The following is a 26552-nucleotide window of genomic DNA, read 5'->3' as shown; positions in this document are numbered from 1 at the left end:
TCATGGAAGGTCCTAAACTCCTCATTCTTAGGAACGGAGGCTGCCGGTTAACAGCGGTAAGGTCCAGGGGCCGCCGGACGGGTGAGTATATCCATATATATTATTTAAATTCTTTATTTTTTACATTAATATGGATCCCAGGGCCTGAAGGAGAGTTTCCTCTCCTTCAGACCCTGGGGACCATCCAGGATACCTTCCGATACTTGAGTCCCATTGACTTGTATTGGTATTGGGTATCGGTATCGGCGATATCCGATATTTTTTGGGTATCGGCCGATACTATCCGATACTGATACTTTCAAGTATCGGAAGGTATCGCTCAACACTAATGGGCATACTAGAAAACCATAATGCTTCATATGAGTGTGAACTGCAAATAGATGATAATTACAATAACAATTACATTTGTTCAAGCTTTTCTAAGGTAAAAAAAATCACAGCAACATTATTATTTTCATTTTACAGACAGTGGATAAAAGTTCTGTCTTTTTATAGGCTCAGCAATAATTTTTAGATAGTTGACAATCCTGGCTGATCATTACCAATAGATAGCACTGGACACTTTTCTAACTTTTGGGCAAGAGATAATTTGCATTAAATGTGGTAAAATAAAACTAATATCATTATTAAGTAGCAGTAGATATAATCCTATGAGCATATTTGCGTCATGTGAACAGGTAATTGCGCTCTTATTGCCCTTGATCATATTGATGCTAAGCTTTCCTTCTATCAACTATAGGACCACTTTCAGCTGGCTGCAATATTGGAGTCTTTTATCATTTGTGTGAAGTACAATGTCATCACTAATTTTGCAGAATCAAATCTAGGTTTCATGGTGATCTAATTCTAATTCATCAGATCTTTGAGGTAGACCAGAGTTTTGTTGCCATATCATGGAAATAAAAATGTCTTGAAGAGATCCTTCTCTGATACGTTGCTGTGACATCCTGGTTCCCTTTCTATTGCCGATGAGTGAAACAGTTGGCGTGGCAGTAGATCTATTCCTGTGTGCCAGAAATATGATAGGAAATGTATAATGCATTGTATGTCCTTAGTGTGTCGCCAAGGTGAGCCAATCCTTGAAGATCACTCCATCAGTATAGAATTACCTGGACTGTTCATAATATTTGCTCCAAAAGCAAGTGAAAAGAATTGTGCTCCAGCCACCCTGAGAGGCCCTAAACCTGCTTGATTCATAAGATTAAGGCACCTCCTTTCATACACAGACTATCCTATATTGTGAACAATCACCACTTTGCTTTGAAGAGAGACTATACACTGTTTCCTCCTTCAGTAAAGTGTTACTAAGTTCACACGTGCGTCTGGCTGCTTGTAATTGCAGGAACATCATGGGCGCTCCAACACCTGCACCCAGACACCAACTCTACAGGAGTGCCCTTGGGAAGTCCTATAACATTTCCTTAAGTACCTCCTCCCACTATTGACAATTGTTGTGGACACGAGGGAAGTGTTTAGGGGTCCAGCCACCCACTTCAGCTATGGTGACATCAAGATTTGCTGCTAGTGGAACTACATGTCCCAGCTGGTCCCTCTGCAACATCTGACACCTCTCCTGTGACTCACCGCACTCTAGATATGTCAATATAAATTTTTTCTTTAGGAAAGACCCTTCTGATCTAAAAAAAGGAAACAGATAATGCTTGAGGCCACCACCTGGAAAATCTGAGCAAATACTGAGTCCCATTGCGCCACTAGGTCCATACTGGATAGGCACAGCTTTCAACTGTATCTGTGTCCTCAGGAAACAAATACATTTACAAACATTGGTGAAGCAAAGAGCCACTGGCTCACTGCCCTTCTATTTGTTGTGGTAAGTGATAGAATTCTTTAGCCCTGTGACCTACCAGAATTTGGGAGTGCATAGAGAACATCGGGCAGCGCAATGATATCACTTAACCGCTCCACCTGTTGCCCAATGCAGATTGCTGGGGTGAAGGAGGAATGTATTGCTGATTATCATTTAGGTGTTTAGACTTTATTTTTTAATAAAAATTGGAGCATTGGAGAACTCAAAGGAGGACATAATTGTTGCATGGAGGCACAAAAATGGAGAACATTATTGTATGGGGATAGAAAGGGGAACATGAACATAGTATGAGAAACAAAACATGACTAAGGACATATCTGTCTAGAACGTGTAGGACAGTGATACAGGGCTCCAGAAATTAAATGTATGCAAAATAAATTGTATGTTTTATAATAATTTCTTCTTGTTGCTGGAATTTTATTTTTTTCATGAATTTTGTAAGGGGCACAAAGACAGACATACCCAAGTGTTTATACACAATGGGGGCATTGCTGTTGTGTAAAAGGTCAAACGGTGCATCATTAGTGCTATGGGGCAAAAGATGTTTGTTACATTCTGTAGAGCTGACAAGTTGATGGAAAACGAAAAGGGGAAATTAATAACTAAGATTAGGTGAGACAAAACCTGTGAAGCAGTGTATTTACCTACATACACTTATAGGGTTTATAGAGCACTTAGTATTTACAGCTGTATGGTCACTGTAAAGTGGAAAAATACATTTTAGAACCCTGGTTTTTGTAAATGATCAGTATGATGGTACTATTTGGTCACTATGTTGTAGTAATAATAATGGTCATGGCCTGGCAGGTCAGTAACAGAATGGTGGTATTTGTGAATTGCAAAGTGCAATTATTTTCTAAATATAAGACTGAGAAAATACTTGTAGCCATGTTGTCTTTTACACACAATACAAAAAAGGACCCACTGGGACTTCTTTGCTCACGGACTCACAAAAACCTGAAGTTTACTCCAGAACCGATCCTGTCTACAACACCACACGGAGCCATAAACCAGCCTTAATAACATTACTTACAGTATATGGTAAGTTTCTATATTTTAACACTTTGTTATTCATTCTGTCATTATTATCTCTTGTGGCAGGATATTAATCACACCTAATAAATGTTCTCCAGTTTCACTGTCATGTTAATAAACTTTTATTTCACTTTACTGGTGGGAATACATTGTGTAAATTCTTTCCATATTGTATGCCTGTTCATATCCACTGACGGATAGCACTCCAGTGCCCCGTGTTTTGCTCTTTAATATAGTAATTAGATGCATAGCTTTTTAGCTAAAATCATCTGTAGCATTTAATTTAATATGGGTCTTGCAATACTCTAGTCATTGAGATTGAAATTGCTTTCCATCACCCGAGAATTTGTCTGATAAGTATAAAGGAATGGCCTTTAATTAATTTTTCTTTATGGATTCTCTTCCATGATCGCAGCTGAACAATGTTAAAAAGGATGTCATATTTGCACATTAGATTTACAAGTATATTACATTGCACATTATTCTGTACATGCTTCTAATCTGAACAGTGTCAAGGCACATCTATTTAAGGAGGGTCATTTCCACTGTTTGCTCCCATGTTTTTTAACCCCTTGATCACATGGTCATTTTCAATTTTTTCATTTTCGTTTCTTGCTCCCCTTCTTCCAAGAGCCATAACTTTTTTATTTTTCCATCAATATGGTCATATAAGGGCTTTTTTTGAGGCATAAGTTTTATTTTTGAATGACACCATTAATTCTGCCACATAGTGGTCTAGAAAATAGGGAAAAAAATCCCAAACGCATTGAAATTGCCAACAAAAATGTGCAATTTTGCAATTGCGCACTAAATAGTAAAAATCACCTGACAATACAATTCATATCTTACAAGTCATCACCTTAATGACCGGGCCAATTTTCACAATTCTGACCACTGTCACTTTATGAGGTTATAACTCTGGAACGCTTCAACGGATCCCAGTGATTCTGAGACTGTTTTCTCGTGACATATTGTACCATATAATAGCATTAAAATTTATTCGATATGACTTGCCTTTATTTGTGAAAAAAATTGAAAGGTGGCGAATATTTTGAAAATTTAGCAATTTTCAAACTTTTAATTTTTATGCGCTTAATAAAATAGTTAATAAATAACATTTCCCACATGTCTACTTTACATCAGCACAATTTTGGAAGCAAAATTTTTTTTGTTAGGAAGTTATAAGAGTTAAAAGTTGATCAGCTCAATTTTACAACAAAATTTGCAAAACCATTTTTTTTAGGGACCACCTCACATTTGAAATGACTTTGAAGGGCCTATATGACAGAAAATACCCAACAGTGACACCAGTCTAAAAACTTCACCCCTCAAGGTGTGCAAAACCACATTCAGGAAGTTTATTAACCCCTCAGGTGCTTCACAGGATTTTTTGGAATGTGGAAGGAAAAAATAAACATTTACTTTTCTTTCACAAAAATTTTCTTTAAGACCTATTTTTTTTTACTTTTGCAAGGGTAACAGGAGAAAATGGAGCATATATTTAGTTGTGCAATTTCTCCTGAGCGTGCAGATACCCCATATGTGGGGGAAGTCTGTGAACTTGTAATGACCTGCAGAATCATGATGGCAGGTCAGTTTTAGCATTTAGTGAACATGATTAAAAAAAATCCAAAAAACAATTATGGAATTGCACTTTTTTTACAATTTTACCATATTTGTAATTTTTTTCATGTTTTCCAGTACACGACATGGTAAAAAGAATGGTGCTATTCAAAAGTACAACTCATCCCACAAAAAAACAAGCCCTCACATTGCCGGAAAAATAAAAAAGTTTTGGCTTTGGGAAGAAGGGGAGCACAAAATGGAAACGCAAACACGGAAATATCCCTGGTCCTTAAGGGGTTAAAAGGCCTCGTGCACATGACTGTATTTTCGGTCCGAGTGCTCAAATGGATTGCACTTGGACCAATGTTATTTAATGAAGCAGTGCAGCTTTAAAATTTTTTACAGTGACTTACTGTGTGGGTGAAAAAAATTGCAGCATGCATGATTTTCCATTCAAGTCTATGGGTGTGAGAAAAAAATTGGATGCCACATGGAACAAAGTGTAGCTTCCGATTTTACAGATACATTGCAATTCTGTAACATAGGAAACTGTAAATGATTAATAGCTGCTGTTAAAGAATAGATTGCATACAGATGAAAAGTGAGAAAAAACTCATGCCGCTTTTATGGATGAAATAATTTTTATACGCTAGTTTGAGCCTACAGTAAGATGAAGTTCCCCTGATCAGTATTTGGTGCACTATTGCTGTTGCGTATTTTTGCTGTTCAAAAAGCATACCAGAGTTCTGGAAAAATGAATGGGATATTTATTAATCTCATTCCCACATTTTTATTTTTATTTATTGACCTGCTCTGCAATTTTGACATCTGCAACATGTTAATGTCTCTTGCTGTAAAAATGCTTTTTATTTGGAAATTTCCCAATAGACTTACAATGCAATTTTATTACAATTCCACATCGTAAATTCTCAAAAAATGCTTTAGAGTAGCACATGACTTTATCAATACAGTTTTATCAAATCTTAATACCAGGAAGTTTCAAAAACAAGCCGCTTTTTTTAAAACATGACATATCAAAAAAAGACAAAAAGCACTACAGAAAAACATGATAAAAATACATGTAAAAAAACACTCCAATGCACAATGAAAAAACACAAGAAATATTTATCAGCTAATTGGTACAGAAATGCTGTAGAAAATCTGCCGCCTCAGAAATGCACCAAATACTCATCATGGGGACGTAGCCTAAAATTGTTGGTCATTCATCACTGGTGAATAGAGATGAGCGAATTTGCTTGGGTTCCCTCTTATTTGACAAGCTATGATGCTTGCCAAATAAGCTGCAGAGAGAACCCGGCTTCCTGGATCGTGCCGGCTGATCAACTGATCAGCACCGCAGCTGCATGTATCACGGTTGTGTCACAGTCACGACACATGCATGGAGAGCCCAACAAACAGGCTCTCCATGCATGTGTCATGACTGTACAATCTAGGAGTTTTGTGGATATGATCCGCGCTGCTATAGAGATGAACGTCATGAATGACATTCATCTCTATAGTAGCGTGGATCATATCCACAAAACTCCGAGATTGAATATTCTGATTTGGTCACAAGCTGACCTGGTGGATCTGCGGCAGCTGTTAAAACTCTGAGTTCGTTATGTGATTTTTCATAAAAAAAATATAGGTGAGTGTACTGCAGTGATGAGCGAATATACTCGTTACTCGAGATTTCTCGGGGGTCCTCAGAGTATTTTTTAGTGCTTGGAGATTTAGTTTTTCTTGCCGCAAATGAATGATTTACATCTGTTAGCCAGCATAAGTACATGTGGGGATTCCCTAGCAACCAGGCAACCCCCACATGTGCTTATGCTGGCTAGTAGCTGTAAATCATTCAGCTGAGGCGATGAAAACTAAATCTCCGAGCACTAAAAAATACTCGGAGGACACCCGAGCATGCTCGAGAAATCTCGAGTAACGAGTATATTCGCTCATCACTAGTGTACTCCTTTTATACATTTGAAATCTCCATTGGATAAGACCCTATTGCCCATTTTCTCTTCTGCAGTGTTCTTTGTGTTGTGACTGTGACACAGCCATGACATATGCAGCTGTGGCGCTGATCAGCTGATCGTCCGGTGCGATCCAGGAAACCGGGTTCACTCTGCAGCTTATTCGGCAAGTGCTATAACTTGCCGAATAAGAGGGAACCTAAGCAAATTCTCTAATCTCTACTGGTGAATTAAACACTATTTGCAAAGGTGCAGATATGGAGGAAATTTTGGCATAAGTGCTTATATGGTGCATAGACTATCAATCCACCACGGGTTTAGCAGCAGAGCTGTCTTCTATTGTGCTCACTTGAAAGCTCTACTAGAGATGGGGGATGAAAGAAAGTTAAACTGAGCATTATTTTTAACTTTGCCACAGCCTATGTCCATTGGTGAACACAAGGCATCACAATATGTTTGCATTTTGAGGACACTGTAGAAAAAATGTGAAGCCCCACTCTAGATAAAACTAATGCCATTGTTAAAATGAATAGTATAGAAATGTCATTATATGCTGTTTCTAGTTTACTGTCACCTTCACCTAGTCTGACTCACCCTACATCAGTTATTAGAGAAAATGGTATTACTATCTTTTTAGTCAAAGTAATAAGATGTGTCATAATGTTATGAGATTTCTATGATGTTTTCCAGAATAATATGCTGTACATTCTGCTTCATCTTTACAATTTACAACCTTTTGATATAATCTTTATAGGACCATCATAATTCTTTCTGTTTCATATCAATATAGGATAAAAATATGAGGTTTACAATTTTTTTATTTTGTTTTAGCGGCAGAAGTTTGTTGTCAAATTAAATATATTCTCTTGTCATTTTTAGCTTTCTCACACAATTTACACTGGGGAGATCTGATGTTTTACTCATGCCCTCACATTTCATTGTATATGACTATAAAAAGCTTATCTTTACTTGTCAAAACAGAACTCTTGAGAGTGCAGACAAGTCAGTATCAATAAGTGATCTGCATGTATTTTATAAGTCACCATGGCATTATAAGCATGAGACATGTTGCAAAACCAGTTCTGCACTGAGATACATACTCCAAATAATCAATGACAATGTCCTGGAAATCAAATGAAAATCAAGTCAACTAAAAACTGATTCATTTTTGCTCTGTTAGGCTGGTTACACATATCCTGATATTTCCAGTACCGGAAAAACTGGTACCGAAAATAGCAGTGTCTGTGTGTCCATGTGTGTACAACGTGTTGCACACGTGTGGCAACCGTGTGCCGCATCAGTACCACACGGACGGCCACTGGGGAAGAAGCTCTACAGTAAGTGCTGTTCCTTGGTGGCAGGTGCTGAAGATGGCTCTCATCATTCTCCCTTGCTCTGCTGGCGCAAGCAGAGGAGAATAATAAGAGTTATCTTAAAGTCCAAGCAATTACAGCAGGTGGGGGCTTTTGCGACTCTTACCCCCATCATCCCACACCTGCTGCCGCTAATAACAGTGACAGCAGGAGCAGATGATCGGGGTATTCCACAGCTACCACCTGCGATCTAACAAAATAAATGAATGAAAAGCCCGACTTGGGTTCCCCCCTATTTTCTTGAACCAACCAGGCAAAACTCACAGTTGGGGGCTGCAACCCTCAGCTGTCAGCTTCTGCAAGGTTAGTTATTAAGAATAGAGGGGTCACCACTCTGTTTTTTTAATTATTTAAATAAATAATTTAAAAAGCTGCATGGGGTCCCCTCATTTTTGGCAACCAGCCTTGCTAAAGGTCACAGCTGGGGGCTGCTATTCTCAGGCTGGTAAGCGGCCATTGATATAGGCCACCCATCCAAAAAACAGCAGCCCGCAGCTGCCCAGAAAAGGCGCATCTATTAGATGCGCCTTTTTTTCTGGCACTTTGCCCGGCTCTTTCCACTTGCCCTGTAGCAGTGGCAAGTGGCGTTCATATTTCTGTGGTTGATGTCAGATCTGTAATGTCAGGTGACATCAAGCTCATGGCTTTCGTAATGGAGAGGTGTCTATAAGACACCTCTCCATTGCGAATCCTATAGTTATATGTTAAATAAAGACACAGCCAGAATAAAATCCTTTATTTGAAAAAATTACACAGACACCTTTAATATTCTAAATTAAACCATACTTACCGCAACCCCTAATTGCCCGAAGCACTGAATCTCCTGTAATAAAAGTAAAATAAAAAAACAACAATATACCAAACCTGTCCGTCATTCTGTCCCACGCTGTAATCCATGTCGGGAGCTAAACAGTTTTCCACCTGGACGGTGCCAAGATGCGACCATCCCAGCTGAAAACCACTGGTGAATGAGCTGATGAGAGCGCAGCATCATTCACCAGCGGTGACATAATCTCTAGCTTTTTCCCATCATCCTTAAGTCACCACAGTCGAGCCCGGCTTCGATGATGTCATCGCTGGTGAATGATGCTGCGCTCTCAGAAGCTCATTCACCAGTGGTTTTCAGCCAGGATGATCGCATCTTGGCACTCTCCAGGTTGAAAACTAATTAGCCCCCAGACATGGATTACAGCGTGGGACAGAACGATGGACAGGTATGGTAAATTGTTGGTTTTTTATTTTATTTTTATTACAAGAGATTGAGGTCTTCGGGGAATTAAGTGTTGCAGTAAGAATGGTTTAATTTAGAATATGAAAGGAGTCTGTGTAATTTTTTCAAATAAAGGATTTTATTCTGGATGTGTCTTTATTTAACATATAACTAAAGGATTAGCAATGGAGAGGTGTCTTATAGACACCTCTCCATTACTAAGCCATGAGCTTGATGTCACCTGACATTACAGAGGTGACATCAACCTCACAAATATGAACCCCACTTGCCACCACTACAAGGCAAGTGGGAAGTGGCTGTGGAATACCACGATCATCTGCTCCTGCTGTTACTGTTATTAGCGGCAGCAGGTGTCAGATGATGGGGGTAACAGTCCCAAAATCCCCCACCTGCTGTCGTCATTTGGACTTTATTATAACTCTCATCATTCTCCTCTGCTCGCACCGATCACTGGCAGAGCAGGGGAGAGTGATGACAGCCAGCATCAGCACCTGCCGCCGGTGAACAGCGCTTACTGTATCACTTCTTCCCGGTGGCTATTCGTGTGATACTGTTTGCATCACACGGAGGGCATCTGTGTGCGGTCCGTGTTTATATGGACCCATTGACTTGAATGGGTCCGTGTGATCCATGCAGCTGCTTAAAAACAGACATGTCTATGTGTGGGTCACTCTGACACATGGTCCATGAAAAAACTCAGATATGTGCAGAGACCCATTTGAATGGGTCTACGTGTGTCAGTGTCTCCGGTACATGTGAAAGCTGTCACCACACGTACTGGAGACACTGACATGTGAAAGAGGCCTTAATTGATATTTTAGTCATTGTGCTTTGCGTGACTCAAGCATGCTTTCTATAAATGCTTCCTTTAAATGTTATTTCTAAGGATATGTTAAATATTCCCATTGAAGTTTTTTTGGTGTATTTTTTATTATGTTTTGGCTGTTTTCTGCCTCTATTTTATTCAGTTACCAGATTCAGAACTTTATTTGACACGCTGTAAAACATGGAAAAACAGCATTATATGCGAGTATTCCATTTATATCAAAAGAAAGTTTAACCCCTTCACGACCTTAGGTTTTACCATTTTTGAGTTTCCATTTTTTGCTCCCCTTCTTCCCAGAGCCATACATTTTTTTTCCGTCAAAATGGCCATGTGAAAGCTTGTTTTTGCGGGACGAGTTTATCTTTTGAACAACACCATTGGTTTTACCATATAGAGTACTGGAATATGGGAAAAAAAATTTTGTTTTTCTTTTTTTTATCATGTTCATTAAATGCTAAACCTGACCTGCCATTATGATTCTCTATACAAGAAAAATGGCGGGCACCACAGGTATACAAGAATCAGGGATCAACCAAATGCATATAAATAGGCAATTAAACAAACAAAGAAAACAAATATGCATACCAATGGGATCAACCTTCAAAAGATACTTTATTTATACAAAAAAAGGCACAACAGAGCAAGACACACATTTAAAAACAATTAAAAAACCAGAAAAGGACAAAAGCATATGGCTGATAGGCCACATGCAACCCCCCCAAGACAATTGGAAATAAGTGCCATTAAGCACCAAATAATTCAAGAAACATTAATGACAAGATGGTACATGTACATCTAAGTGAATATAAACACTAATACATATCCGTCTGCTGCCAGATATACCCTACAAACTTGGGGTGAAATAGGCAGAAACAAGGTACAAAGATCCCATAGCTTATCACCTCTCAAACCTGTTTATACTCTGTGACCCATGACCTCGTATGAAAATTCCTTGAGGGCCTGAAAACAGGATGACCATATAGGGATCAAGGTATGCCCCATATACACAAAAATAATCAGGTAACAGGCAATATATCACCTAGAACATCAGGGATCAGGCAGACGACCGGCTCAGAAAAGTCATGAAGCAAAGTATAAGGTGCTAATGCTGGGGGGAGCCAAAGCCCCACACGTATCGACGCTACAGAGGCGTCTTTATCAGGGGTAATGCGAGGTAAGTAATCTATGCTTGCTCTAATATAGCCAAATGGAATAGTATAATAGAAATCACCTGTAAGGGAGCATCAGCGTGCGGTTCCCTGGTGGTATGTGCAGACCGGTATTCACTTCCGGGTCGGCAGATTGACCCCACTGCGTCTGTGCGGTATAACACCGCTGTGTTGCCGAGGCTGTGATGAACACAGTCTAGGCTCAAGGGTTACCATGGAGGTGGTAGCAACAAAGCGGTACAAGAATGCGCCTGCGCAAGTATATTGCCAAAGCCAGGCGTTTGCGTTATACGATCCTGCTGCTAAGTCGCCGAGACTATAATAAATGCAGTGCCAGTTTAAAAGTCATCATAATAGCAGGAACGTTTAAAGTAAACAAAAAGTTTACCTATATAAAAGTGCTCCCTGGAACCAACAAGCCGGACAAATATGCGCCTGCGCAGAGCGGTAAACTTACCGCAAGATCTTATATATAATATCATACACGGCACACAAGCTATGAGTGAAGACACAGTAGAATAAAGTTGGAGACGCAGACGCTGAAAGCAGTCCCATATACCAATTAAGGTATAAGATATGATCAGGAGACATGCTCCAAAAAATCAGAAAGGCAGAATATATGCGCCCACGCTGTACGGCGAACTTCTTACAAGGACCTATGTATAATACCATGCTCAGACGCATATGTGAAGGGGCACAGCGAGATAAAGTTAGAGACGTGGATGCAAAAAATCAAATAAAATGCACCTGCACTATGCGACGAACATCTCACAGGAGCCTATGTGCAGTACCATACATGGACGCACATACAAGAGGGCACAGAAAGATGGGATATACAGTATAGACATGGGCACAACATAGCTAACTTGCTCAAGAAATATGGATATATACAATTGTTGGCAAATATCGAATACAATGGCCCAGCCTGAACAGTAATTACATAGATCAGTGTGGGGAAGATATAAATAGGAGATGTTGTGGAGGGCCTTAAGCTGGATTGCCATATCAGAAATTATTATTAGGAGAGAGCCATACTTGAAAGGACATGGGGGGCCAGGGAAATAAATCCCGGATTCTGGTGATGAACGTGTTGATAAAAGTAATTACACTAACACAATAGGTTAGTGGCAGTTCAATATCAAAATTGCACAAAGGACACATGCACATTCCCCAAATCTAGGTCAAAAAAGGCCCCTCTCGACACTAAACCAGGTACATCATACAACTCAAATGATATACATGTATTTATTAGCTTCCCCAATAGGGGTATACATAATAAGATTCCTATAGGAAACCAGACAAGTACAGGCCCTCAGGAGTGTAAAAAAGTGGCATAACAGGCAGCAGACGCCGGTCTCAACAAAAGCCCATCAAGACATAAACGAAGCCGATAATCCGGTAACAGGAGGCCAGCAGTCATGGGGATGCAGGGAACCTCTTCATATCCCACCAGAAGAGGTAATCAGGAAAAGCAGAATATCCAAAGGATCTAAAAAGAAGAAGGGGGAGAGAAAAATACAGGACACACAAATGTGAATACAAATGAGGGAAAGAGAAAATTGGACAGAGATGTAAAGAGAACCAATGCCTCATGTTTGTTTATAAAAACCCGTATAAAGGAGTTCCTCATTCATGCCCGCCGGAGCCAAGCTATTCAGATTATAAATCCACTTGGACTCCTTCCTAAGGAGCTCGGGCACTATGCTCCCACCCCTAATGTCCATTTTAACCCCCTCCAAACCCATAACCCTTAACCCCCTCGGTGATCCCCCATGATGGTGTAAAAAATGTGCAGCCACAGAGGACAATTTCTTACCCTTCTCAGAGTCCTTCTGGGCCATGTTGATGCTTGAAAGATGCTATTGCGTTCGGTGTCTGAGCTCTTGCGTGGTATATCTGATATAGAGCTTTGGACAGCTACAAATTAAAGCATACACAAGGTTCCTCGTACGACAGTTGAAATAACCAGGCACCTGGATCCTCTCTGGACTGCGTGGAAAGAATATCCCGCTATCAGCAATCACATAGCTACAGACATTGCACCCACCATAGGGATAGGAACCCCGGATCTCACTACCTGTCCCTGTCCTGGTTGTAGCACGTCAGAAATGGCTTGTCACCAGTTCATCCCTTAAATTGCGTGACCTCCTGGCCACCATTCTGGGAGTATTGGAAAGCCACGGCGAAAGCTTAGGCTCCGTTAACAAAATGTCCCAGCCCTTTCTCAAGATTGAATACACCTCATTCCACTGATTGTGGTACGTGGTAACGAGGTTAATCGTCCATATCGGAGGCCTATTCCTGGGCTTCAGTGTTGCTTCCCTTGTTACCTGCTGAGAATGCTGATATGCCTGAGATATGACTTTACGGGGATACCTTCTGGCCCGAAATCTCTCCGTCAGTTTCTGTGATTCCTCCTGGAAATCAGACGAGGTGGTGCAATTTCTCCTCACTCTGAGGAATTGCCCCTTTGGTATACTGTTCCGTAGATGGGCCGGATGGGCACTTGTGTAGTGAAGCAAACTATTTGTGGCTGTTTCCTTGCGATGTAAACTCGTAACCAAACCATTCCCTTTAATAGAGCTTTTTAGATCTAAGAAATCCACCATGGTAGTAGAGATGTTCGAGGTTAGTGTAATCCCCCAGGGATTATCGTTAAGCTGGGTGATAAAGAGATTGCAGTCATCAAGGGTGCCAGTCCACAAAAATAGGACATCGTCAATGAATCTATACCATTTAGGTATAAATTCCCGGAAAGACTGAAGCTTGTAGACATGTTCCTCCTCCCACCACCCCATAAATAAGTTCGCGCACAGGTGATTTCTATTATACTATTCCATTTGGCTATATTACAGCAAGCATAGATTACTTACCTTGCATTACCCCTGATGAAGACGCCTCTGTAGCATCGATACGCGTGGAGCTTAGGCTCCCCCCCAGCATTAGCACCTTATACTTTGCTTCATGGCTTCTCTGAGCCGGTCGTCTGCCTGATCCCTGATGTTCTAGGTGATATATTGCCTGTTACCTGATTATTTTTGTGTATATGGGGCATACCTTGATCCCTATATGGTCATCCTGTTTTCAGGCCCTCAAGGAATTTTCATACGAGGTCATGGGTCACAGAGTATAAACAGGTTTGAGAGGTGATAAGCTATGGGATCTTTGTACCTTATTTCTGCATATTTCGCCCCATGTTTGTAGGGTATATCTGGCAGCAGACGGATATGTATTAGTGTTTATATTCACATAGATGTACATGTACCATCTTGTCATTAATGTTTCTTGAATTACAGTATTTGGTGCTTAATGGCACTTATTTCCAATTGTCTGGGGGGGTTGCATGTGGCCTATCAGCCATATGCTTTTGTCCTTTTTCTGTTTTTTTAATTGTTTTTAAATGTGTGTCTTGCTCTGTTGTGCCTTTTTTTTGTATAAATAAAGTTGTATCTTTTGAAGGTTGATCCCATTGGTATGCATATTCGTTTTCTTTGTTTAATTGCCATTATGATTCTCCTGGTCATTTTGAGGTCATAGATACTAAACATGTATAGGTTTTTTTTATTTATGCGGTGAAAAAAAATCCAAAGTTTTGAAAAAAAAGCCGACATTTTACAAAACCTGTAGCATCTCCATTTTTCGTGATATGGGGCTTGGTGAGGGCTTATTTTTTGCGCGTCGAGCTGACATTTTTATTGATACCATTTTGGTTTAGATACAATCTTTTGATCTCTGATCACCCGTTATTTCATTTTAATGCAATGTTTCGGCGACCAATGAGACGTAATTCTGGCGTTTTGATTTTTTCCTCATTACGTCGTTTAGCAATCAGATGATTTATTTTATATATTGATAGACTGGGCAATTTTGAATGCGGCGATACCAAAAGTGTATTTTATAATTGTTTTCTTTTGAAATGGGCAAATGGGGGGTGATTTGAACTTTTTTAAAAATTATTTTTTACTTTTTACTTGCTTCAGTAGTTTCTATGGGAGACTAGAAGCTGCAATTATCTGATCACTTGTGCTACATCCCTACTCTGAGTATCAGAAGCGCTCAATTGCTATGAGTGCCAACCACTGGGTGGTGCTCATAGCTATCCGGCAATGACAAACACAGTGGTCTCCCGCAGACTCTGGGTTGTCATGCCAGCCCATAGGTGACCTTCAGTCATGTGACATGGGCATCAATAGGCAGGATTAGGGATGCACTTCCAGCGTGATTGTGTTGAATGCCGCTGTCATAGACCCTTTAAGGTTCAGCTGGCCACCATTTTGCTGAATCCGTGTGGAAGAGAATTACAAAAAACATGCATTTTGGCAGATGTAGATTTTTGTACTATGCGAGTAGAATTAAATTCCTCTTGAATATATATTCCCTCATCATTAGTGTTGAGCATTCCGATACCGCAAGTATCGGGTATCGGCCGATACTTGCGGTATCGGAATTCCTATACGTCATCTAAGGCCCTGAACGCGCTCATTCTTAAGAAGGAAGGCTGCCGGAAAGAAGCAGGGCGCATCCGAGGGTGAGTATATACCTAATAGGAATATACTCACCCTCGGCTTCTTTCCGGCAGCCTTCCTTCCTAAGAATGAGAGCGTTCAGGGCCTTAGATGACGTCACGGCTTGTGATTGGTCGCGGCAGCCCATGTGACTGCCACGCGACCAATCACAAGCCGTGACGTAATTCTCAGGTCCTAAATTCCTAGAATTAGGAATTTAGGACCTGAGAATTACATCACGGCTTGTGATTGGTCGCGTGGCGGTCACATGGGCGGCCGCGACCAATCAGAAGCCGTGACGTCATGGAAGGCCCTGAACACACTCATTTTAAGCAAAGAAGGCTGCCGGTTACCAGCGGTAAGGTCCAGGCTGCGTCGGAGAGGTGAGTATATCAATATTTTTTATTTTAATTCTTTATTTTACACATTAATATGGATCCCAGGGCCTGAAGGAGAGTTTCCTCTCCTTCAGACCCTGGGAACCATCAGGGATACCTTCCGATACTTGAGTCCCATTGACTTGTATTGGTATCGGGTATCGGTATCGGATCAGATCCGATACTTTGCCGGTATCGGCCGATATTTTCCGATACCGATACTTTCAAGTATCGGACGGTATCGCTCAACACTACTCATCATTACTAAGAGTTATTTTTTTACTGTTTCTTTTAATTTGAATAAACAATAAAAGTCTGTCAATGCATTGTGTCATTAAGTGGGCTGTTGGTTGCTACCGGCTAATCATTCATTTCCATGGTTAGATCACTTTGATATTGCTAAGGTAATTTTTGGATCATCGAGTTTGAAAGGGGTTGGATCAGTCCCATAAGACCTCAGAGTGTTACACAAATCTTTTCTGGGCAATAGGAGACTTTGCAGTATTGCCGTTGGATTAGCTGAAAATCTAATTTTGGGTAAAAATTAATTGAACCCAGTGACTTTGAATTTTAAAAAAGTGTGATCATCTCTATTTAAAAGTGTACAATAAAGAATAATGATTCAAGTACTTAAATATAATTATGATACTTTACTGTTGTGAGGGTAAAGGCTCATGCCATATTTTAGAGTTGATCCAACAAAACATCGGATCACTATCTGACCAATATTATTCTATGGATTTATGCAGCATGCACAAGATGAATCTAATTTTATAGGCACACACTTGGCCATGCAAGTCAATAACTCCGTTGGAAAAATCGGACCACACTTGGATGATATCTGAATGCAGCCAAATTTTACAAAACTGATGAAGTGGAGAAGATAGAGATTTTTTTCCATCTTTTCATTCGAGAAACTTGGATCACAATATGATCACACTTTGATCAAACTCTGTGAATTGCATAATCGGGCCAATTCTCTCGGATGAGAGAAAATATACAGGGATGGATATGTAAACCAATCATTTCAATTCAGTTACTTTAAAGAGATTTCTAGTAATAGAAAAACTAAATAACTAAAGGAAATTCCAATAAAGTGTTTAAATACTATTAATGTGCAAATCACAATTGTTTTGTTTATGGGAAAAAACACTAAAGAATTAAAAAGGCCGCCACCTTGCTGCAATGACAGAAACCTGAACTGGAATGTTAGTACAGGTGCCTACGAGATTATGCAGAATGAAGCTCTGCCTCCCACCTTCATGTCTAGGAAGTTATTCCCACTGTGGAAATTCAGATGTAACACAGGAGATACCAGGAATGATGACACACACTTCTGTCCACCATGGATTTTTCATCTAATACTGGAGAAACCAGAGATGCTAAAGTAAGAAGAGGCCACTTACACTATTGTCCACCTTATCCATCTGATCTAGTACTCGAAATTTCAGGGTGCTGAGGTCAGATGAGGACATGTACATTTCTGTCCACGTTGCCTATCTGATGTAATACTGTAGATATCAGGGGTGCTGAGGAAAGAGGAGGCTGCTCACAGTGCTTCCCACCATGTCTATCTGATATAATACTGGAGATATAATGTGTGCTGACTGAGGTAAGAAAAAACCTCTCATGTTGCTCTCCATCCTGTCACTTTTAATTATTTAAGATTATCTCCAGGTCTCAGGGGCAGAGCCTCTTACTGGCACTTATCCTAACATTCTAGGATTTATTTCTGTTAGTGCAATGGATTTAGCTAGTCAATTTTTAATCAAGTGATGTGAGAGACCTAATGGAAAAGAGAAGAATTAGCTTGGTAGAAAGGCAAAATGAGCAATTGTAAGTACACAGTGCTATATAATATGATGATTACAATATATTAAAAGGACAACATTTTTAATCGGAGTGCATCTTTAAGTGAAAAACTAGTAAATGAATGATCATTGCAGTATGTGGGAAAGGTTGGACTAAAAAGTGAGCAGTGCCTGCACTTCCCAAATAAGGGTAACAAAAAATGTTGTCACCAACTCAATTATTAAAGCAAACAAAAAATAAATTGTGTGGACAAACCTTTTAACCCCTTCACCCCAGGTCGATTTTATGCTTTTCGATTTTTCATCCCCTTCTTCCAAGAGACATAAGTTTTTTTTATTTTTGCAACCATATAGCCATGAGAGCTTGCTTTTTGCTTCTTTTTTGTTGTACTTTTGAGTGACACATTAATTCTGCCACAAAGCAGGCAAAAAAATTCCAAGTGTGGTGAAATTGGAAAAAGAGTTCAGTTGCACAATGGCCTTTTGGTTTTTTTTATTTTCGATGTTCAATATATGGTAAAACTGACCTTGAAATATGATTCCCCTTTTATTTAAGTGGTGAAAGTTGTGAAAAAAATACATTTTTGTTGTCATTTACCAAGATCCGTAATGTTCTCATTTTTGGGATCTGGCATTGTGTGAAGGGCGGGCTTATTTTTTGCGCCCTGAGCTGAAATTTTTGTTAATATCATTTTAGGGTAGATATGATGTTTTGATTGCAATAATATGCAATAAAAGGCAATGTTGCTGCAACAAAAAAAACCCCCATAATTCTGGGGTGTTCATTTTTTTTCTCGTTACACTGTTTACAGATCAGATTAAATTATTTTCTATTTTGATAGCTGGAACATTTCTGAATGCAGCAATCTCAAATATGTGAATTTTTTACATTGTTTTATTTATAATGGGGCAAAATGGGGTAATTTTTTTTTTAAATACACTTTTATGTATAGCAAAAATTATGAACTCCTATCACAGGAGGATCATGATGACAGGCAGTGGAGTCTTCAGCTGAAACGCAGCTGTCATGACAACCCATCGGCACCCCACAATCACAGTACGCCGATTTGCAGGATCAATGACGTGCTTCATGTTTGCACATGTTAAATACCGCTGTTAGTGATTGGCAGCAGAATTTAACCAGTTAACAGCTGCTTGTGGCTCTCAGATCCAACTGTGGCTGTTAGGCACTTGATGGCTGTTTTAATCAGCCATCAAGTGTGGGGAAATATACAAGCTCAGCGTGTGAGCCCACATCAAAGGCAGGGACATGGCAGATTATGTAAATATACGTCATTGGTCGTAAACAGTTTAAGACTAGTTATGTCAAATAAGCTCATATTTGGTTGCTGCTGAATCACAAAATGTTTCTCTATTCATCTTCTTTCTTTTATTTTTTATTGTGTAAGATTACGATGAGCATAAAAGAAAATAGCACCTCTATAGCACTATTTGTTTAAACTACTTAAAATAAGTATCTTATTTGCAAATATTATACATACATATATATACACGGATATAAATCATCCAAAGATTAAAGTGAGAACCATTTCTAACAATCTGGCATTGTTCACATATTAAACACATATTTCTCCCATATGAATTACAACTTGTATTACATTTGACAATCCATATAGCAAGATATATCTTTGAAACCAAATTCTTTTTAACTTTGTAGCACCAAAGTAGAATCGAAATATTGATCCCTGTAAAGGCTGATGAAACTGTAAACCAATCTCTTTGACTGTTCCTTTACAAGAAAAATCTCCCTATTAACTACACCAAATTGAACATCCTATAAAGCTATAATTTTAAACCAAATCAAACATCAATCCTGAGGGGTATTAAGTCTTTGCCGTTGATGTAATGTTCCACGTTCACATTTCTGTTGTACATAACATTTTTTATTGAGGTAAATGGTCCCATCTGTGGATAGGGCCAATTTTATTATCCCATAGCTCCTGACATAATAACATTTTACACAGCAGTAAAAATGTGTAAGACACAAAGGTTCTTTGATCGGACTGCACTGCAGTAAATTTTACAAGGTTATTGAAAATAAGCCTATGTTACTTCTGAAACTACACTACTAACTAAACACAAAATAAAAATACTTTACAAGTCAACATATACAACATTACTTTATTCATGTGAATATTCTCTAATACAACTCAAATTGGGATGTTTGTCTCAAATGTGATCTTTATTGGAAGGCACATCAAACCAACAACATTTGGAGAGCCCCGGATGTACCTAAACATAAACAGTAGAAATCACCCACAAGTAACCTCATAGTGGAAACTAGACCCCTCAAGAAACTTATCTAGATGTGTGGTGCACATCTTGACCCAAGATGCTTCACATAAATTTATAATGTAAAGTTGTGAAAAAAAAATCACATTTTTCCCACAAAAAAAAAATGTTATTTTAGCCCCATTTTTTTATTTTTACTAAGGTAACAGGAGAAATTGCACCATAAAATTTGTTGTGCAATTTCTTCTGAGTGTACCTATGCCCAAAATGTGGAGGAAAACTACTGTTTAGGTGCACGGCAGTGCTCGGAAGGGAAGGAATGCCATTTGACTTTTTGAATGCAAAATTTGCTGGAATAATTGTGCTAAACAGGGGAAACCCCCTACAATTGACCCTATTTTCAAAACTAGACCCCTCAAGGAACTATCTAGATGTGTGGTGAGCACTTTGTACCCCAGGTGCTTCACAGAAGTTTGAAATGTTGAGCCATTAAAATAAAAAGGATCTAATTTTTCCCACCAAAATGTTCTTTTAGCCCCAATTTTTTTATTTTCACATGGGCAACAGGAGAAAATAGACCCCAAAAATTGCTGTGCAATTTCTCCTGAGTACGCGAATACCCCATATGTGCTGGTAAATGATTGTTTGGGTGCACAGTAGAACTCAGAAAGGAAGGAGTGACATTTTGGAACTCAGACTTTGATCGAATTGTCGGTGGATCATGTTGTGTTTGGAAAGTCCCGGATCATAAACAGTAGAAACCTCACACAAGTGACCTCAATTTTGAAACTAGACCCCTGCAAGGAATTTAATTAGATGTGTGGTGAGCACCTTGAGCAATCAGGTGCATGACAGAATTTTACAACATTGATATGTGAAAATGAAAAAAAAAAGATATATTTTCCACAACAATGTTCTTTTAGCTCCAAACGTTTTCATTTTCACTATAGCTGGTGAAAATGGACTGAAAAACTTGTACAATTTCTCGAGTGTACACCTAAACCCCATATATAGTCGAAAACTACTTTTAAGGCACAGTGAAAAGCTCAGAAGGGAAAGAAGTGCCATATTGGAGTACAGATTTTGGTGGACATGATTGAGGGTGCCACGTCACATTAGCAGAGCCACTGAGGTGCCAGAACAGCAGAAACCCCCATAAGTGTCCCATTTTACAAATTACTCCTCTCATTCAATTCATCTAAAGGTAAAGTTATCATATTGACACCACTGGTGTATCACAGAATTTTATACCATTGGGCAGTGAAGAAAAAATTATTATAGTTTTACCACAAATATTTTGTATTAGCCCCAGATGTTACATTTTCACACTGGGAAATGGGTAAAAAATGGCACCAAAACTTGTCCTACAATTTTTGCTGGATGTAGAAATACCACATATGTGCAGTACAGTACTGATTAGCACATGACAAGGCTTTGGAAGTACAGAGCACTATTTGCCTCCTGGAGTGCAGATTTTCTTAGAGTAGTTTGAGACTCCATATACAGAGCCCCTGAGTAATAGAAGAGCAGAATCCTCTCTTAAGTGACCAGATTTTGAAAATTATACTTCTTTGGAAATTTATCTACAGGTGTAGTGACAATTATGACTCCATGAGTGTTTTACAGAAACAAGCAGCCATTGTAGAGCCCAGTATGTTGTAGTGCCCAGCTTGTGCTTCTGGACACTTGCATCCATTAATAAGGAAGGCTGGAAGGCTCTCATCTCTAAAGAAATGCCAATCATGTGGAGGCTAAATGTGGTTTATGCACACTGGGGCTTAGAACGGAGGGAGTTTGAAAGTGCAGAATTTGCTGAATTTCTTTTGGGGGGCAAGGAGCCATTTCACTTTTCTAGAGCTTTTGTACTACCAGTAACGTGGAAGCCTCCTATATTTCCATTAACAGATGACAGACCTGAGTGGGGACTTGCTTTTTGGGGGACTGAGTTGAAGCTTTTATTGGGAACATTTTACATAACATTTGGGATCACATTTATCCTGCGCTATATGCTGAGCACTTTGAGGTTTCCATCTAAATCTCAGAGTGACATGATTAAGATGAAACCCAGAGTGATCCATTCACTATAATGAGACAGCACAGTTACTCTTGACTCCGTGTGGCCTCTATTCAGTGGTCTCCTTTTTAGAAGTGCACAAAACTGCAAGACTTTGTTCACAGTGCCTCCACCTGCCTAATTATATGGTCTCTTCTGTTGGGGGTTTCATCTGAATCAAGTATTTCAGAGATATTCACAGAAACCCCAGTGTAAGAGCTCAGAGAAGAGCGCAGGATAAATGTGAGCCAACCCTTACTGTGATCTTTAGGAGGCAAAATGAAATAATTAATAGGAGGTGAATAATTGGTTTCATTTTATTTTTTAAGCCGTTCCTCATTCGGTATTAGTGATTAGACGACTTTATTCTTTATTATTTATGATGTCACGGTGGTGCCGGTCAGAGGGCAGAGGGAGACCCCTTCTGTCTGCCTACTAAATGCTGTGATTGATATCGAATGCAACATTTAGCAGGTTAAATTGCAGGAAGTGGTGCTGGTATTGCTGGTATCGCGGGCAATTGCATTGACGAAAATATACATCATCTGTTGGGAAATACTTATCAACCATGATGTGTATATATACTTCAAATATCAGGAAGGGGTTAAGACTTATCACATTAGTCTCCTATGGGAAAAATAGCGAAGTGCTACTGCTAGTTATTGAATTTGTAAATGCTCAAAAAGGTATGGAAAAACATTCAAGGTCATTTTTTCACTTAAAAATGTTTTTTTTTCCTAAAAATCCTTTTTGCAAAAGGGTTTTGTTAAAATCTTTGCACCATTTAGTTTCTACAGCCTCTATGTATTACTGGCTGTACATAACAGACTGCAGAATAGCTTTACAGTGAAGCTGCCAGCAAGTCCATTCTGATAGCAGGGTTTACAACCCTTTTTTCTCTTCTACTAAGATCTTTCAAATTTGATTCATGACAATATCAAAGTTGAATTGTGATGTGGTCATAAATTAGCTATGAGGAAAATTTAGAAGAAAAAAGATAAGAGATGCAAATCCTGCCATTAAAACAAGCCCACCGGCAGATTCACCCTTATCATAATCTGGAACCAGCTGTATACTGTAATACATAAAACATATTAAAATAAAATATTAGAATTTTATAATAACATCATTTTTTGCACAATTTTTTTATGACAAAAATGCAAGGATTTAAATAAAGAAAAAGCAATGTCCCCAAAGTATTGCATTATGTAGCACTGCTATATGCCATCTGATTCTTTATGTACATATTTTACCCTGGAGAGCTTATTTCTGGAGAAAATGATTGTGTGATACTGTATAAAATTGAGGCACCATTCATCGGCGATATTATTGAGGTACAAAGTCTTCTTGTGCCTCTGTGCAAAACTCCATTAACATTAAGTGGTGTTGTCTAGAATTACCTCTTAGTCTGTAGTAAGCCAAGTGACTTGCAATGATTTGCTTCACTGATTCTTGTGGGCAAACTTTAACTCCTGTTGGAAAAACTATAGATCTTTTTGTTCTTGGCCTCTTCAAGTCAAATAACCGTTTGATTGTTGAAGATTTAGATACCTTCTTAAATACACCTGGATTTGACGGAGCCGATGCAGCATTATTTTCATGTTTTAACTTGACGGCAACTTCTGAAAAGAAAATATACATGTATTAATGTTCTTTTCTGAGATGGATACATCTTCAAAAGTTTCTGACAATGCTGAAACATCCACCAATCCCTGGGAAGAAGAGACACAAACACAAAGATTAATATGCTTGCTACATGACTTAAGTGATGTAGGCCTTAGACTTTCTATGAGCTCTAACAAAACCTAGACTGAGCCATATTGGGATATAAAGAACTTTAGAAATTAAGCGGCAAAGCACACTGCCACTTTATTACACCATTTAGTAGAGTTCACCAGCTGGATTCTCCCTAATTAAAGAAATTGCATTTAATTTTTTCGAGATGGCAGAATAATTTTAAAAGTTGATTTGAAACAAGATGCAGTGATAGAGTAGACAAGATTGGATGTCCTTGTTGTTATCCCTTCAGCCAAAATGCATACATCTGCATTCCTGCTGATTACACTTACAAAATGACCAAAATCTCTTGAACGCTCTAGTTATTGTACTAGAATTTTTTTATACTCAAAGTTTAACACTTATCACAGAATTTACAATAGGCTGCCTTTGGAAAAAAAATTAGGTGGGCACCATGAAAAATAATGCATGTAAAGGGAGTACACAAAAAAGGATGTTAGTTGGAGGAAATTATCTTTTGGTATAAAAAAATCAGAATTCCAAACAGCATGGGTGCTGAAAACAATGACATCTTATGTGCACAGAAGGATCTATTGTTAACTGCTCTGTATGTATAAGAAGCATGGTCGACCTGTCTAATCATGCTTCTAAAGGAGCACTAAAACATGCAGCAGACCGGGGTCATTTAACACGCCTAATGTATACCTTAGACATGTTATTGTTATTTCATTGATACCATTGTCTCCTTTTTGAGACTTGATACTTTCAATTGTTTGGGGATTGACAATTGTTTGGTTAAAGTTGAAACCATGCACAGTTGCAGTGCTCTTAATATGAAACTAAATACAGCGCAAGTGGAATTAAAACGTAACTTTTACTTAGATAATATAAAAGTACAAATCAAAAAAAGCCACCCAAAAAAAAGTGATATAAAACCACATGGGGAAAGGTCTCAACAAAGGGACCTAACAGTAAAACCCCTAAAAGGATTCAAAAAACACCGCCTGCAGAGGCGCTTGCAGATGAAAAGCAGACCAATATATGTTTCAAAAGCTAGCTACAAGAAACAAATACATATGAGTCATGGAGCAATAGTACATATAATTGGTTGCATGTAAATAGAGAGATATTGCACAATGGCAAAAAACATAGCACCTATACCACGGTGTCATTAGTTAGAGTCATGGTAAAGAAAATGGAACAATCTCACCGACTCCAGGATAAATAGGCAGGATACCCGGAACACCTCTTGTTCAGGCCACGGTCCGGAGTATGAAAGAGGAAACTGACAATACCCTGTCATTCTCTATGGGGCTAACAGTAGTCTATCCCCAAAACTCCTGCCCTTACAAGGGCAGTCCACAGCTACCCCTGCACAAACATGCCCTGCACTCTCCCTGTGGTCAGTCCCGACGCGTTTCCTCCAAGCTAATCATCAGGGGACCTGCTTGATTGTAGAGATAAGTGCTCAAAAGGGAGACATAAGTTGCTGCCACCCCCTATGCTATCCTGCAGATTTTTTGATTTGTACTTTTATATTATCTAAGTAAAAGTTACGTTTTAATTCCACTTGCGCTGTATTTAGTTAATTGTTCTAGTGGTTACATCTGTGTGGCTCATCCATATACAGAGTTATTTGCTATTTTTTCCTCTTAATATGAAACAAATAAAAACAGTTCCAAAATGCCTTTTACAATAACCTGTTTTGAGAACGTTTTATGAAAAATAATACATTTGAAGCATGTAAGAGTTGTTCTAAATGAAAATTAGCAAAACATTCCCCCCTCTTTCTTTTTTGCTCCTCTCCATTGTACCACAGAAAAAAACATCCATCTGGTTTCCAAAGGTGTTGTATGTTTTATAAGTGCATTATTCAGCCTAATCCAAAAAGTATTAATATTTGTTAAAAAAAAAAACAATCTAGCCACCTAGTAATGCTGTGAGCAGGTAGTATAATATTTTAATTTATATAATATTTTCTGGTAGGTTGCTTTTCAGTCATTGGGGCTTGAAGCATTCAGAACTGGCATATAATGCAAGGCATGGTAGATAGATAACTTTATAAGCTGTCAAGAATAATAACAGTTTGCTGCCTGAGGTGCAAGAAAATAAATTGTATTTGAATCTTCTGCTTTAAAAATCAGTGTTATTATATATGAATTTTGTGTCTTTGTAAAGTCTTGCTTTGCCAATCTCATTTCTTCAGGGCTTCTTTATTCGACAATGAAACAACTGTAGTAATTTTATTTGCTCCCCACCACATGTGTTTCTATGATGCACAGTTATGGCATGCTTTATAGGCTATAACACTACTGTATTTTCAACACACTCTTTTATTTAAAGTTGGTGAGAATGACATATCAGTTTAAAAGAAAGTGGATAGTATGGATTAAAAGCAACTAGTTAGAATTATTTGCTAATAAAGATGAGTGGATCTTTTTAAAATCAAATTCGTCTACTTTTCCACCAAAATTTGAGTCAAAATTTGCCTGAATCTCAATACTGGAAAGCTTATATTTGCTTATAAAATGCACATAGGGGAAAGGATAGAGAGAGTGATGAACATAAGAGCTTACACTATATAGGTGAAAGAGAGTGGACCCTGATCACTATAAGAGCTTATACTCTCAAGGCATTTGAGAGAGAGAACCCCACTGATCATAAGAGCTTATACTTTATAGGGGCAAGAAAGAGCGGATTTTGCTGACCATAAGAGTTTCAAGGAGTATTCCCATCTCCAAGATCCTATCCTGATATAAAGTAGGTGTAATAATAAAAATATTAGCAAATAGTTGGAAATGTATTATAGATCTTC

At 38.7% G+C, this 26552-nt stretch overlaps 1 protein-coding gene across 1 annotated transcript in view; it reads right to left on the bottom strand.

The window, feature by feature from the left end:
* Positions 1–26552, bottom strand: part of IMPG1 (interphotoreceptor matrix proteoglycan 1) — a 742521-nt gene that overhangs the window by 570276 nt on the left and 145693 nt on the right. Inside the window, exon 2 of the mRNA XM_077289856.1 lies at positions 23401–23622. Within this exon, the coding sequence (XP_077145971.1) occupies positions 23401–23622 (222 nt within the window). The remainder of the gene's footprint in view (positions 1–23400; positions 23623–26552) is intronic.

This window comes from Ranitomeya variabilis, chromosome 2 (genome assembly GCF_051348905.1).
Source record: "Ranitomeya variabilis isolate aRanVar5 chromosome 2, aRanVar5.hap1, whole genome shotgun sequence".
In the NCBI taxonomy this organism is placed as follows: Eukaryota; Metazoa; Chordata; class Amphibia; order Anura; family Dendrobatidae; genus Ranitomeya; species Ranitomeya variabilis.
The sequence above is the reverse complement of the archived record's forward strand: the minus strand, read 5'-3'. Positions and strand labels throughout refer to the sequence as shown.